This window comes from Egretta garzetta, unplaced genomic scaffold (assembly GCF_000687185.1).
Source record: "Egretta garzetta isolate BGI_Z169 unplaced genomic scaffold, ASM68718v1 scaffold18, whole genome shotgun sequence".
In the NCBI taxonomy this organism is placed as follows: Eukaryota; Metazoa; Chordata; class Aves; order Pelecaniformes; family Ardeidae; genus Egretta; species Egretta garzetta.
This window is the reverse complement of record NW_009260616.1, coordinates 6,501,619-6,517,354: the sequence shown is the minus strand read 5'-3', so window position 1 is coordinate 6,517,354 and position 15,736 is coordinate 6,501,619. Positions and strand designations below refer to the sequence as shown.

Below are 15,736 nucleotides of genomic sequence, written 5' to 3'. Positions count from 1 at the left end.
CAGGAGCCGTGTCTGGGAGGTGGGAACCAGGGTCATGGCTGAGCAGAAAGGAGACATGATGAAAGCAGCCTGGAGTAACCAAGCAAGGGCTGGGAGGCATGAGCTAAGCTTTGGCAGCTGAAGGCAGAAACAGGGACCATAGGGCAGGCAAGGACAAGAGCCAGAGCCCAGGAGCAAATGGCTGGAGTATAGCTGCAGCAATGAGAAATACAGGACTGAAATGGTCAGTGCTGGCTTTTATATCTGAGAAATGCAGCAAGCCACCCGTCGAGCTTATAGACCTGGAAATAGTGTTGCAGTCAGGTGCAACTGCTGCTTCATCCCTGCAAAACTTTGCAAAGCTTGTCCAAGCTTGCAGTGGGGCCTGTCCCATCCTCAGTAAAGAGTCTGTAAAAGACCTCCACTCAGCTATAAGAACACTAATAGTCTGAAGAACAACTTTTTTTTTCTAAAGTGGACAGACCTGGACACTGCTGGAAAATAGCCATTCGCTTTCACATTTTCATGCTTGAATACTGAGCAAAAAAATACAGCCCTGAAATAGTTTTTGATTGACAAATCATTCTAAGAAAGAAGATGTGGGGTGGACTGAATTATCATAGAAGTTATCAAATGAATCATTAGGAAAAAATGTTCTTAGCCAGATCATTGCTAGGGGCAAACAATAAAGAGAGGAAAAAAGGAGGAAAAAGAAAATGCCTGGGGCAGTGGCCTCCAAGTGTGACCACCACAGTAATAAATTAGAATAAGAGTCATTAGTAGGTGCAACAAAGTGGAGAATTAAGGCCCAAATCTATGAAAGTTAACAATCCAATGCTAATGAGGACCTATTTAGGTATTTAAAAGGAAAAGTAATAAGGAAAACTTTAACAGAAAGCACAGTGATAAAAATAATTTAGTACAAAGCCATTGTCCCAGGCACGTAGGGAACTGCGAGGAGCTCACGTTGGCTGTCTCAGTGGGGAAGACACTACTAAGAGGCTGTGAGCACGTGTCCTTTTCAGGGCCACATGAAATGGTTAATGAGTCTAGCCCACCCACAGCAGTTTATCACCATTCCTCTCTTGAGATGTTGCTGTCCTTCAGTCCAGACTGAGCTTGGTTGGCCAGGACCTGCTCTGAAGGAATCTGCCCGAGGAGGCAACGAGCCACCCTCAGAGGCTGGGAAACTGGGGTGAAGAAGGGGGCTTGCAGCCCCGCATGGCTGCCTGCAGGCTCCTCATCGCCTGCGCTCAAGGGTGTCGAGCTGCCCTCCCTCCGTCAGGGCGAAGGAGGCACAGAGCAGGAGGGCCAGCCTCCAAAGCCTGCCCTCCACATTCAGCACAATGTAGCAATAAATAACTCACACCAGAATGAAGTCTTTCCCCAGTATCGAAACCAAACATGACAGTCTGCCTGAAACCATTTTCCATGCGATTTTCAGCTTGTGGAGAGTCTCAGATTTTGCTGATTTTTCCTGATTTTGAATATGAGTTTTGTTTATTTTTAAATGTCAAAGCATTTCCATGGCCGGGAAAACTATGTCCTAGTCAGCTGTGGCAGCAACCTGAGCATCTCTTCAAATCATCTGTGGCTTTTGTTGTCAGAACTGTCACTAGTTAATACAGCATTTCTGCTACCAGTTTGATGCAACCGCGTGGGACATTTTTTCGTGATCTGGACTTCTTTGTGTTCTTCTCCTGAAACAACTAATTCATGACAAGACAAGTAATATTTTCAAAATGGTTTGATAAGAAATGTATCTTTCATTGTAAAAGAGACGTTAACTCTTCATTCCCTTTTCACATGTGAGGATCTTTTCCAATACTTCTGCAGTTTGTCTTTCTTGAAAAGATAAAACATGGGTGGTGAATAGTTAAAAAAAAAATAATGCAAGGTAAGTATATCCCCCTAGCTGTTACAATGCATTGATTTTATTAAGCAGTATCCCATTGTGATGAGCTGCTGGAATGGAAATGTTACTTCCTTCAAGCTCTACATTATGTTATTTAGACATTTTTTAAACTTGTGGTTGACAATCACCACAGGAGGTGGTGATGGATGCAAGGGGAGTGGCAGGGAAGGCAGTGAGGGAGACAAAAAATCATCATAGATGGAGCCAGAAACACCACCATTTTCCCCCATGTGATTTTATTTATATATTTGCCTCATACCACAGCCCTGTCTCCTAGGGATTCCTTGAACATCAACTTCATTAGTTACGAAGGCAGCAATCCATAACCAATTTTCTTTTCATGTCAAGCTTGTTCATGTATAAACCCAGCCCTTTTGTTGGAAACATTTGCAATTAATCCCACAAACAAAGAAAATGCAAATCGTACAGTCTACCCTAAGCAACCCCTCTGACTCAAGGCCCTGACCACCATCTATTATACACTAAAATGAATTGAAATTCCCACTTTGAGTCTAACCTAATTTTCTAGTGATAATAGGCATGGATTCCCAGAAGCATTCTGTGCATCTAGATAGTAACATCCTAATTTCCTTTCCTGGTAAATGTTTTAAATAAGATTTTAGCACCAAAGGAAATTAACCTTTAAATTAATTGTAATTATAAAATGCCATCACTGATTTTGTCTTCAGACTAATTACTTGCTATTATTTAAACAAACTGCACCTCCTCTGAGCTTTAAGTTTGTTTCTCTCTCTGCAGTGCCGTGCCAAATGATCACAGACTGGGCTGTGTAACGTCTGCCAAGCCCTGTGACACCTCGGACCGCTCAGGTCCATTTGCATCTCAAACGCAGCCAGTTTCAGTTGTCATATCTTCCCGCCATAGGCTTCCCCCCCTGTGCTTTAGCCTCGCACTCTGCAGCTCAGACCTTTTCAGCCTGTGCTTTCTCACCAGCGACCGTGCCTTGTGGGCTGCGGAGTGCCTGTGCTCTGTGCCAGTGAGAATGAGATGCTCAACGCCAGCCTTCTGTTCTGTGAGAGGTCCCCTCCAAGACAGGACACGACTGGAAATAACGACACGGGAACCAGCCATTGATATGTGCAAAAGGTTGATGCTGTACAGGCATCTCGGGGAATTTCTTAAGTGTTCCTGGTGGCACCACGGCTCTCCAAGACAGCTCTCTTTAGGATGACAAGCATGAGGCAGTACCATGGGATTTCGAAAACTCCTCTCCCTCCACGATTCCATCAGCATCCTGACAGCCGAAGGCATCCCATTTCCCTCCCTTGGGTTTACTTAGTTCACGTAGCAGTCACCACACTAAATGAAACAAGTAAATGGAAAAAGCTTCTAATTTAGCCACAGGCTGCAAAATGGAGAGTGCAGCTGAGCAAAACCAAGCTGTAGCTTCAGCTTTTGTAGCCTGTTCATTGAATTCTCATTCATGAATGACCTGTTCAACGGTTGGAGAAAAATTATGTTTTAATATTGGCTTGTATTTATTCCTACGCCTATTTGCTCCTATATTCCCTCTGCCTAGGCTGTCCTTAGCATTAAGCAAACAAGTCAGACCAGTGATTCACCCTGTTGTGAGAGAGGTGTCTACCACAAGCAGGGCAAATTGCTCTTTGGAGTTACATCCCTGCCTCCGATGACTGTGGTGGAAATCTTCGTTGTTACTTTAAACTGCAGACCTGATCATGTGTGGCTGTAGGTATGTGCTATGGAAACCATCCTTGACTTTCTGTGGCATCAGTGAGGGGCTCAAAAGTGCAAATGTGTTTCTCCCCATGATACCGCTATTCCTTTATGACAGATTCCACTTTTATTATTTGGATGATGTAGAGGGTTTGAAGATGCAGAGACCCCCTCCCACCTACCAAAAACCGATCACAAGTTCTGTAATATTACCACACAGGCTGAGGGAGGCAGTTAACGGCTGTCTATAAAACCTGTGGCAGCATGGAAAAGGTGATGATGGAAAAGGTGAAGATGGAATGACCACTGTTTTCCAGAGAAAGATTCAGGGAACATTGCACAAATGGTAGGTGCAAAACTAACAAAATGTACAGCTGAGGCGCTGGAACTCCTTCTCTTGGGAGGCTGTGTTTGATAAAAATGCTCTTAGTTCAGGCATAGGAGAACACTTTCAGAAAGAAAAAATCATTGTGGGCAATGAAATATGACGGGACCGTTCCTGGCTAAGGAAGTCCCTGAACTGCAAATTATGGTCAGGACTTCTGAGGAACCACAAACTTGCTGTGTTCTTATATGGCAAATAGATACGGAAGTAAGCATCGGATGCTCTTCATTGCTGGATATCAGCCATTGGGCTGGATAGAGCTGGCTACCTCCTGTCTTGTGTTGTGTTACACAAGTGTAACAGGTAACACCGCCTTGGTAGGGCTGCAGCTTACACTGCACTGAGCGACCACTGTGGTGGTCACCTTTCGGCTGGATGGGAAGAGACCTGCCAAGGCTGCCCAGGACAGTACCCTCCAGAGGTGCATTCAAGCTCAGCCTTGATGCAGAAAGTTGCAGTCGTCTTCAGCCATCTCCCTCAGCCTTAGTTTCTGTTTCCTTCCTATCTTGTCCCAGCAGCCTCAGAATTTACAGCCATATTCACCAGAAAATGGGAAGGCAAATCAAGAAGCAGAATTAATAGCCGAACATTTGCTACCAGTTTCTCTTTGTCTTTGTTTTAGAGATTTTTAAGCAGGGATGGAAGCCGAGGTATTATTTCTCTGTAATGTCTTGCTAAGCAGATTGTGAAAAGCATTTGGCACAGAAATAAAGTGATACCTGAGCATATTCTGCACTTCAATAGCACCTTTCATCCCAGAAGCTCAAAGTTATGAAGCAACACGTCTGTGAGTTTGTCCCTGACATTAGTTCCCATTTTAAATATAGGAAACAGAAGTATGGAGGGGTTAAATAACCTGTACAGAGGTAGAAGGCAGCCTGTAACAGAGCTAAAAATAAAAGGCTTTTCTACCTATCCCATATGTTTGTCAAAATTCCACATCTCCCAACTAATGAATTTAATATTGTCTTTTAAAAGAAAATCTTTGTCATCACCTTTGTACTTCCCAGGTCAGGCCTAGGATCCCAGAGTGGATTGTTGTTTGGCACTGAGTTTATTGGCACAAAAATTGCTATGCTGTATTGGTCACCAGCAGATATCCCCTATCCGGGGTATTGTCTTCCCGAACATTTTCAGTAATTTGAATAGAATCTTGAATTCAAGCTTTTATGGGGGCTGTGAAACAATTTTAAAGGGTTATCTAGAGCTTTACTTCTGTGCCAGACATCCCCAAAAGCTGGGCTCAAGGGAATACACAGCAAAAATCTATTTAACCTACTTGCAATTTCTTTTGCTTTGCAATTTACCTGGAAACAATGCCAAGAGAAAAGAAGATAGTGGATGTGCAAGTTGGATCCCTGCTAGCGTGAGATAGTGCAAAGGTTGTACCTCGTGGCACTCAGGGAACAGTCAGACAGGCCGTATTTATTCTCTGATTGCCTCACCATTGTGTTATGCTAGGTAAATGCTGTTTCTTCTCACTGTCTGGGTCTGCAAGGGAGCCTTCTGGATTAGGATTTCACCATGGGACACAGACTGAATTGGTGATTTTCTCTAGGCTGGTGTTCCCTCCCAGCCAAAGCTGTCCCTCTAACATGAAGCCAGTCCCCTTTCCCTCAACAGAACCTGCGAGTGCAGAATTCCCCCCTCAGTAACCCAGGCTTCTTTTTTAATTGCTTACAGACAAAAAGCCCCAGGAGGATGCTGCTTTATTGCTTACGTTCCAGGGTTTTCCACAAAATATCTGTATATTTAATGACATTTTCAGAAATACACTGAATTTTCTTTTAGTAAGGCAGTAACAGCTTATAGCAGGGAGCCAAATTGCTAGTGAGGAAATGCACATTAAACAAACATTTCGATGTTGTTAAAAATAATGTGCAGCCTTTGAAAAATGCAGGCCTAATACAATTTTAGAAAACAAATGAGGAGATCCAATAAGTTTACAGCCATTGAATGCCTCCAAGTAATGATCATTGCTGACATTTTCATGCTTTATTTTTAATTGCCACAGCTAATAATGCTAATGAGGTAAGAATGGCAATGGCTTAGGCATACCAGTGGCAATAGCGAAGAGGAGCACGTCGAGTCGGCAGCAGCCCTGCTGGGCACCCATCCTGCCTCGTCTTTCCCAGATGGAGACCCGAGGCACTCCAAGCCTCAGGGTTCCTCCCTACACAGCCACAGGGAACACCATGCAGAAGGGACCTTTGGGAGTGACAAACCACCGAGAGGAGAAGTAGCTGGGGAAAAGCCACTCTTGTCCGACCCTTGGAGATGGGTGTTGCAATTTGGCTCCGATGCACCCAGCGTTAGCGCATGGCTTGGGACTGTACCAGGAGGGAAAGCAGCTTCCTCTTTAATCCTTGATGCAGAATTAGCCCAAAGCAGATTGTTCTCATGAAAGGTAGTGTGGACTTGTGCTTTGATTTAGGGGGCCTGCTGCTGGATTTATTTGATGTGTGAGTAATTAAAACCTCTAGACTTGCTGATTCAGCCCTAGTTCTGACCTTGATTTCATCACTGTATTGTTCCGTTCCTAATCCTTTAGTGAGGTTAGAGCAGGTTAATCTTAGTGAAATGTTTGCTTAATTCTACCCTCGCTCATTTGTTCTCTTACTAAAATCTACATAAAGAATGGAGCAATAGTAATTCTTTCAGCTTGTTCCAATTACTCTGAGAGCAAAGCTAATTCAGCTGAAGCAGCTTAAGAGCAACTTGATTGTATTTCTACAGCTGAGGCTCTGTGCCAACAGAAGATGAGGCACCTTCTCTGCTCTGGAGCAGTGTTGATATGTTACTTCGGTTAAAATCTGGAACGTGCCCCTGCCTGGCTCTTGGATGACTTTTTCTCTAGTCTCGTGCCTTGCTGCCTGCTCCTGCCAGGCTTGGTGTTTCTGCCTCTTTCGCTCCCCTTCTGGACTGCTGTTGCTCCTGTGGCCCACTAACAAAGCAGAAGAAATGGAATTGAGTGCATGGGTGTTCACCATGTCCATCGTGAGATGCAAAAGGCTTTTTCTGTCGGCTCTGTCTCATCAGAAAGGCTTTTTCTATTGGCTCTGATTCATCAGACTTGGAGATAAAAGCCCCTTTGGTGTGACTCAATACGATTATCCTTACAATCCTTAGTGATTGGCAGTGAGGCATCCCATTTTCACAGGCATGGGTGGTCCTGAAAACCAGGGATACCGATTTCTCCTGTGATATCTGTGAATATGGAAGTGGATAAGGAGACAGCAGTGTCCCCCTGTTCATCGCTGACCACTTCAGAAGCTGGGAAAGCAGGGCAGTGGTGTGGGAGAGTTGCTTTGTGGTGACTGGTTTTACCAGAGGATCTTTCAAAGCTGACACTTCTTTAGCACACGGAGGGAACACCAGCTGCCAAACTGTGAGCAAGCACAATCCCAGCCTCACCCCTTACCAGGTAGTAATGCTAGGCAGGGGTTGGTGGGCAGCACAGTAAAGCTTTCTTCTGCTATTCTAGATGTTCAGAAAGTCTGGGAAAGGGAGTACACCATGGGCAGGAGGGGTGTCTTCATCCCTCTATGCCACAGACCTTGCTCCATAGCAGCATGCAGGGGTGAGGAACTGAAAAGGTGGAAGAAGAGACCATGGGAAGAGAAACACAGCTAGGGGATCTGAAGGGACCTCAGACCAAAGACTGACATATGCAGAAAGCTCTAGCAATGGCTCTGGGACATATTCCACTTGTGAAAGCTTTTCCCCTTCACACTCACTCAGTCTACATGAGATAATCCCATCTGTGGACGTACTGAGGAGGTAACATTTAGGCATCTTCCTTGGCAATATAAATACTAAATAACATGGCATCTATAAGGGATACATTACTTCTCAGAGGAGCATGATAGATAGACGTGTTTCCAAAAGGGAGGGAAAAGGTGAGAAAACATATCTGGATGGAAATAAAAGAATCTAAAATTAAACCTGAGCAGAGGATATCTGTACGGACTGCAGCCCCTGGCTGTCACAGAGAGCACTCGGCACGTGTCCCAGTGGATGTCTGAGCAAAGAGAGAACTAGAATCATTCTTACTCTCTCTACATGCAGCCTCTCGGTAGAAATTAAAGCCGCTTTAATTTTATGATACCTTGAGGGACCAAATCTGATCTGAGCATTATTGCAGTGTTGGGATGACTCACCCACAGAAGTTCGCTTTTTCTCTTTTTTTTCCAGCCATGCTTCCAGACCTCACCCCAGAGGTGAAGCTGTGGCACCTGAGCTTGTGCTGGTTTCATTGCGCTGGGTGGGGATTTGCCCCAGTGCTTCAGAGAGATGCTCACAGATGGGTAAGGTGGGTCTTTGGTTACAAGAGGAGGCCTGGCTGAGGTGTGCTAGCAAAGTAATAAAAGGCTCACAATAGGCCAGATGACGGGAAGAAAAGGTTCAAAGAAGCATGATAATCTGTGGCTTCTGAACAACAGGGAGCTTCTGCCACAGTGAGCAGAAAACAATACCATATTGGCCCCGGCACTTCGCTGCCAGGAACGCTGCTTTACAGACCGCGGGAGAAATCTCTCAAACGTGCTCCGACTTCTGCTCTTGTTTGGTGAGCCAAGTCACAAGTCCCTTCCTCGCTTTTTACTTATATCATGCCCTAAAGCGCTACAGAATAGTGAAAAAAAAAAAAAAGATTTAAGCACTTAGAAGAGAGGGCAGAATAGTATTAAACGGGCTTTCATTTTGGAGGGCAAGGAATCACTCTCCTCCAGCTCTGTGGATAGTGAATGCACTTAATGGGAATGTAGGAGAAAGGACATATGACTGGGGCTTTCCCTAAAAAGACAAAGCCTATTTGTGCCATACCCCTGCTCCACATGCCTGTCCCAAACTCCTTTTACTCCCATGCCTCCCTTGCCTCCACAGAAACACAAAGACAACTGAAGCGAACGTAGTCGGAAAGCCCTCTGAAGCGTGGTTTGATTTTGGCACTAAATCTCCCCTTGACGTCTCACAGTGGCACTGTATCGCCAATAGATGATAGGGTTGCAGCGATTTTCCACGCAGGAGAACACAAAAGGAACCCCCACCAGCCCTAGCAGTGCTCTCAATCAAATAAAACCCCTTTAGCTTCCTGTTGCAGAGCTCTCTCTAGGATTCATGTATATTTTATCAAAGTTACATGCAGTTCTGATACTTGTTTCGAAAGTGCTTTAGTATGAATCCCAAGATGTACTGAAATGCTGCAGTGGCCTTTTTTAAAAAATCAAGGTTAGAGTAGAGAAAAAATGAAATGGCTTGACTCCGTAGCATGTAATAAGAGCAAATTCTGCTCAACAGGCTTCTATTGATATAAATAAGCAGAAGAAACACAAACATACATCTATATGAAATCATTTCGCTCCTTGCAATTGTACCCTGGGAGCAGCAGGAACAAAGAGGAGCTCCACAGTTTCACCTCTCATAAATGAAGGTCCTGCAATGATCTAAAGCTATTTTTTTTTTTTGTCAGAAGTGCTTTTACAAGCCAAGACAGAAGTCAACACAGAAGAGCTATGCCCTCAGTGGTAACCAATTATTGTGAAGATCATAGAACCATAGATAGCTAAGAACAGTCTGGAGTAAGAAAAAAACCCAAACCAAACAAAAAAAAACTTTGTTTGCCAGTTGGGATTTTTGCTTTTTATTGTTTTTTTTCTTTAGTTAAGCTCTGAGGAAAAAAAAATTGCAATGATCTTTTCAGGAGAAATGAGTATGTATTTTTTAAGCTGCATTTCACGACCCCTTTGTCTTTCAGGCATTTGCAAATTTTAGATCAAGAAGGATGGATGGAGATCGTGTTCTGGCTACAGTGTAATAAGGCATTCAGGTTGAAGTCGGCAAGAGCCAGCAGAGTGGAGGGGGGATTAAAAACCCAAGAATTCATTTTGAATGTAATAAAGCTTTAGTACTTACAGCTGTCCTCTTCTTCAGTAATACATTTCACAACATAACAGGCATAGATGAAGCCCGCCAGCTGAAACAAAATGTAATACTGTTAGATGTAAAGCAAATACAACAGAAGAACAAGAGTTGCTTTTCGAAAAGAAACAACAGAAACAGAAATAACAAAATTCACCAGACTATCTTTGATAAGGTAATGATAATTCTTTACAACAGTTTGGTAATTCTAATAGTAAGTGCACTTTATTTTTTGTGATTATTTTGGAAATAGTCAGGGAGATTTTGAATTTTTCTTGAAAAACACACCCTTCAATAAAACTTCCAAAAATTGACAGTTTTTTTTTTCCATTACAGAAATGGCTTCTTTTTAATTATTAAAAACCAGAAAACCAAATGGGTGGTTGGGTGGATGGATGTTCAGCCGCTGAAAATGTAAATATTTCTGTCAAAATCAAATTTGTTATCCAACAAAACCCGACCCTCTTGTAGAACTCTGTGTTTTTAGCAAAACCTTGCCAGATAAACCAAGGATGAATTCAGTGCACTTGTAACCCAGCTTTATAGTGATATTTCATCACTTGAAATGAGGGCCGTGGATTAGTGGGACTTGTTCCCGTATCTGCAATAGCCTCAAGCCTCAAGACATATCTAGCACTTTGGATAGGTCTGGATGTGTTTACATCAGTGTCTCATGCTGCAGCTGGCAAATTCATATCTCATTCCCTTCATTCCTCTCCTCAGAGCATGCTCAGAAGTAAGTTGTAAACAGAAGCAATAGGATTTAAAGAAAACGAAAATCTGTAGTGGTTCTTGCATGCCACGGCAGATTAATTCTGTTACATTATCACCTGAAAAAATAAAGAAGGGAATAAATAACTGATATCACACATGCCACAGGCCAAGTATCATGTGAGTGCTCTGCTAGTCCTTCTACCAAGTTCTGTCATCGCTGAGAAGTTACACCAGAAGCAACAGAACAAATACCGGAGCAGCAACATGTGCCACGTGTTGCAGGCTTTACATGGCTTCCCTTGCACGTAAGTCTGGAGAGTTTTCTCTACTGAATGACAACAAATTATTTTTCATCCTTTACCTCATCACTGAAGTTTGCATGGTAGGACATCAAGAATTCAGGTTGTTTGACCTCTTTGTAGTGAAGAGTGAGCCATGCCATCAAAATGTGTTACTCTGTACAGGTCACCTCACAGAGAACTTTTTGTGAGCTGCAAACCCAACTGTAGACTTTGGGAATTAGTTCTTTATATGGATAATAAAAATGCCTAAAGGCTCCAGCCAGGACTGAGCTCTCTGTGTGCGTGGTGCAAAACCCAAAATCTCCAGCTGAGGGAGATGATGTTCTTAATTTCAGACAAAGTAATCAGTGGGTCAGACAGCAGGAAGGGTGAAATCTGAGAGAAGACCATGTATCGCTATGAATGCTGATTAGTGCAAGTGGATCTTTTTTTTTCATTAATCCAAGGCACACCTACAATCACTGCAATATTGTGGGTTCTTAGAGCCCTTAATATTACCTGTATAAATGAAATGCAAACAAATCCATTCTGTTTCCTAGTGCCTTCATACCTGAGGCAGCGACCATGCCTAATTTAGTCCAGCTCTGACACAGATATTCCTGGTATTTCTCTCGGTTTTCTATGTAGAAAGCTGTCCATACCTATGAATGCTAGCTTCTAACATCTGTATGGGTGAGAGACGGATAAAGGAAAAAAAAAGGACAGCTCCAAGACTTTTCTGAAGAGATCAAGACTTGATTTGGAGATCACACTGCAGCCAGCATAGATTCCTGTTGGGAGCCCAGAAGCTGCATTACAACAGACCTAAATCATTAATTTTGTCATTTATTATAAATCTGCCTTACAGTGCTGCTGGGAAGATTTTACACCTGGGAAGGATGAAATATTCACCACTGGACACAAAGAACACACTGTACCAAGAACAGTGGCATTCAGCTTTTTCAAGACAGAGGGCTAATTTGCTCCGCTGACTTATGCCCTGTATAACACCATTGACTTCAGTGACATTACATGAGGTTTAATTCAGCAACGAATTAGGCCCAGAAAGGTTGTTCATAAATGATTCCATTCTTGGAATGTGAACCTTGGCTATAATAGTTTCTCTGTTCTCTTTTTACAGACCATCAGATCCAAGAGAGCTGAATAGTTGCATCTCTAGTAGGCGACCGCAATGGTAAAGCTTTTCTTGTAATACAGTTCAATACTTTACTATCTGCTAAAACACCACAAGTTCACTTGCTATTAACTAAGCTTCTCTCAGAAAGCACAGGAAACAAACTGTATGGCAAACTGTGCTTACAACTGATCTTTTAATTGTATTCAGTTGCATCCCTTAAATGTCTAGGGAACTCCTTTGATATATAAGTAAATCCTACAGCATTTCATCAGATGAGGTTGCTGATTAAAAGAGTGCCTTAAAGATAGAAATTGTTCTGTTCTAAATACAAATGGAAGTTTGTTTCCCATGAGATAATCAGAGTTCATAAAATAAGCCTCCCCTTCTCCGACATTTATCCAACCCTTTGTTTGGTACACATAATAATTTTGTTTTAATTTGAACATCACATTAGTTTTTTTCGGTTTTTCTCTTCTTTTTAAACAAGCAATTTATCAGTTCTGATCCAGTGACAGATATTCAAGACTTGTCTTCTAATTGCATCAGAAGCAGAGGGCACGCACTCGGACCTGAGTGTCATTTTTTTACTTCGAGGATGCTCAATGGCCCAAGCCCATGGTGACTACAGAGACCTCTGGGTTGGAGACCAGGAACCTACTTCCTCCCTGCTGGACTCAGTCTTCCTGTAAGAAGGGTGCAACTCATCTATGCATGTAGCAGAGCTTTCTTTGGGACCAGTCAGCTAATTAATGTTAGTTAATGAATTCTCCCATGGATGAAAGGCTCTCGCAAAATGTACCACCTTTGTTATAGCGCAAGATGCATTGCTTTGACCTTGTTTCTCTAAGAAAAACACACTGCAACGTACCTATGCACAGCGCAAAATAAATAAAACAAATTCCAAGCAAAACACTCTGCTGAGCACGCTTCTCCTGGGAAAGAAGATGAGAGGAAAAAAAACCCAAACCCAAATGATAGAGGTTAGTCACATTGCTTAATATATTCCTGGGAAGCCCTCAAACACAGCAGTGCTGAGTGCAGCATGAGAATTACACAGAGCAGAGTCTTCCTGATCCAGAAAGATTTTTGTCTTATGTGACAAGGAAAGGAATGAGTCCTCAGAGATAAAGAAGAGAAGGATCCTGACTGTCTCAGAAAATCAGTTTAAAGCTAGGAAAGCTAGCTTAGAAACTCTTGTTTACTTGCATCCTCCCCTCCCCCCCCTTTTTTTTTGTAATTAACTGAGCTTTCTTTTATAAACCCTGTAGCATCCCAGACCTTTTATAAACCCTGTAGATCCCAGACCTATCCAGATTAGGTGTCTACATCTGTCCCATTCACATTTCAGTGCTGTAGTATGGGCCTCCGGAGGAGAAGGAACCATTAACAACACTCCTGCTCATTTATACATACAGTGATTAGTGAATGCATGTTTTTATGAGCCTCATTTTCTGCAGCTTGAAAAAAATCTGCTCTTTACGACTTTCCCTGATATGTCCATATGAGAGCATAAATGAACACCACTCTTTCTAAAAGTGACACATTGCCCATCCCTGTACCGGCTCCCTGGGTGTTACTTTGATGGCATCTGATGACCATTTTTATATACAATGATCTCAAACAGGTTTTAATTTTTTTAAAGTTTTTTTTTCATCTATAAACAACTTGATAAAACCATCATTCCTTCTGCCAAGTTAAAAATGAAGACAAACAAAAGCCTAAAATAAATCAGCAGTATAACAGCACTACTGAAGGTTTGGCAGTGAGATTAATTATGGAATTATGTTAATGCATCTTATTGCCTTATTATAGCCATAGAAGGCAAAAAAAAAAAAGTTGACTGAATATTCCCTACCCAAGTCACCAGTGTCCTGTTACACTGCTAGGAACTCTCAGATCCTGAGTTGTCTGTGAGTGCACTTCCAGGCTTGCTCAAAATGTCAAGTGCTGTGATCAAGCTTAATCAGAATCAGTATTGATCAAAATCCCGTCTTGCTATTTTTTTCTCCCTTCTTTTATGGAGATGAATGTTTTCATACACTGCAAATAGAACCAGATTTGGGAAAAAAGCTATTATACGAAAAACCCATCATTCTTGGTCAAGGCCCCCACCTTTCCCTCTTTTAAAGCAATATCTATATAGATAATTATTAGGAGTTATCTTTATTAAGCCAGACTCCTGAAACAAAAGAATGACAGCAAGGAAGAAACAAAAACTAGAAGTGGGTAAGATCTGAGTGGGTTAAGGTGATGAGGAGAAGGCTCAAGATGAAAATGAATTAGTTAAGGGCTACTGAAACAGCACATGGTTGTGGCTTCACTGAATGAGAGTGTTTGATTCTATAAATGGTCTTAGTCAGGAGAAATGGACTTAAAAAGCACAAAACCATTGGTTTTTTTTCCTATGGGAAGATGTTAAAGCACCTTCTGAAACAGATAATGCTGAGGCTGGTGTGTTTATTCTTCATTACTAAGTTTTTACAGGATTCTACAAGCACTGCGGTTTTAAGATCCTAGCAAAAAAAAAGATGGGCTAGTTCAAGCAATAATAATACAGAATTACATGGAAGTTAATTTTGTCCCTGCGAGCTTTATATGGCAAAGCTGTGATGCTACATGTCTACCCATGTGCAATTTAATCATATTTCTCAAGCTTACAGGGGCTTCACATATACAGCCTCTGTAATGCTGTGCATTTAAGGAACAGTGTTTTCTTTAAAATGGATTTTTGGAGGCTCGATATATATATGTACATTATGAGCAACTGAAGAACTGGAGAATTACTAGCTAGAAAGCTTCCAGTGTATTGATTCTCAGAAAAATCATACTCATCATTTAGCAGAAAAGGTGAGACAGAGACCTTTCTCTCAATATCTGTAGAATTAAGTCAGTGTCATGGGGGTTCTAAAGCTGCCCCTTGCAAAATCCCTTTCAAGCACGATTTCACTGCCTGCAGCAGTGTGGTATTGGTGAGTGAACATCATTGCTAGAGTTTAATATAAAACTCAAGCTATGTTCCATGGAAACTACTCTGTTGAGGTACGCTTTTATTTGTGCTTATATTTACCACTATGAGGACTCTGTCATGCTTCCAAGTTTAACTATCTTTCATCATAAAACGAGCGTTGGAAAACTATTGATAACAGAGCAGATTCCTGATGGGGAATGCAGACTGTGTGGCCTTGCGGTCATTATTTTACAGAATTAACTATCTGTGTGCTGTCTGAAAAGAATAATTCCTTAGTATGGCCAAGTAGCTTTATTCTGTGCAATAAAGTAATTATTAAAAAAGCCAGTGTTAAGTTACTATGTCCAGTCCACTACCTAGTGGACAACCATGAAATTTAGAATTAAAGCAAAAAACCACCATAATTCCTTAGCCTATGTAGTTGTCAAATTCTTTTTCTTTCTTTTCTTAAGCTGAAAGCTGCCCCAGACCTTTATGATTTTTTTGCAGCAGGCACAGTAAAAACATGAATCATAAAGACAGATAAATCTAAACACATTGGAAAATAGAAGTGTGATAAAAACTGCATTTATTTCAACTAGTGCATTGTAATGTTTTTTATATCAGCTGTCTAGAAGGTGCTTAACATAAAGTCTTTCTTTATTTCTCAGTGGACTATTCAATTTTCTGGAGATTTCCTTTTTGTATAAGCATTTGAAGATCACCATGAAGACCAGCTAGAATGCTTTAGTCTGAAATG

The 15,736-nt window shown here is 41.9% G+C and overlaps 1 protein-coding gene across 1 annotated transcript in view; it reads right to left on the bottom strand.

Moving 5' to 3' along the window:
- NKAIN2 (sodium/potassium transporting ATPase interacting 2) overlaps positions 1–15,736 on the bottom strand; it is a 298,231-nt gene that overhangs the window by 8,592 nt on the left and 273,903 nt on the right. The window contains exon 5 of the mRNA XM_035900700.1: positions 9,891–9,951. Within this exon, the coding sequence (XP_035756593.1) occupies positions 9,891–9,951 (61 nt within the window). The remainder of the gene's footprint in view (positions 1–9,890; positions 9,952–15,736) is intronic.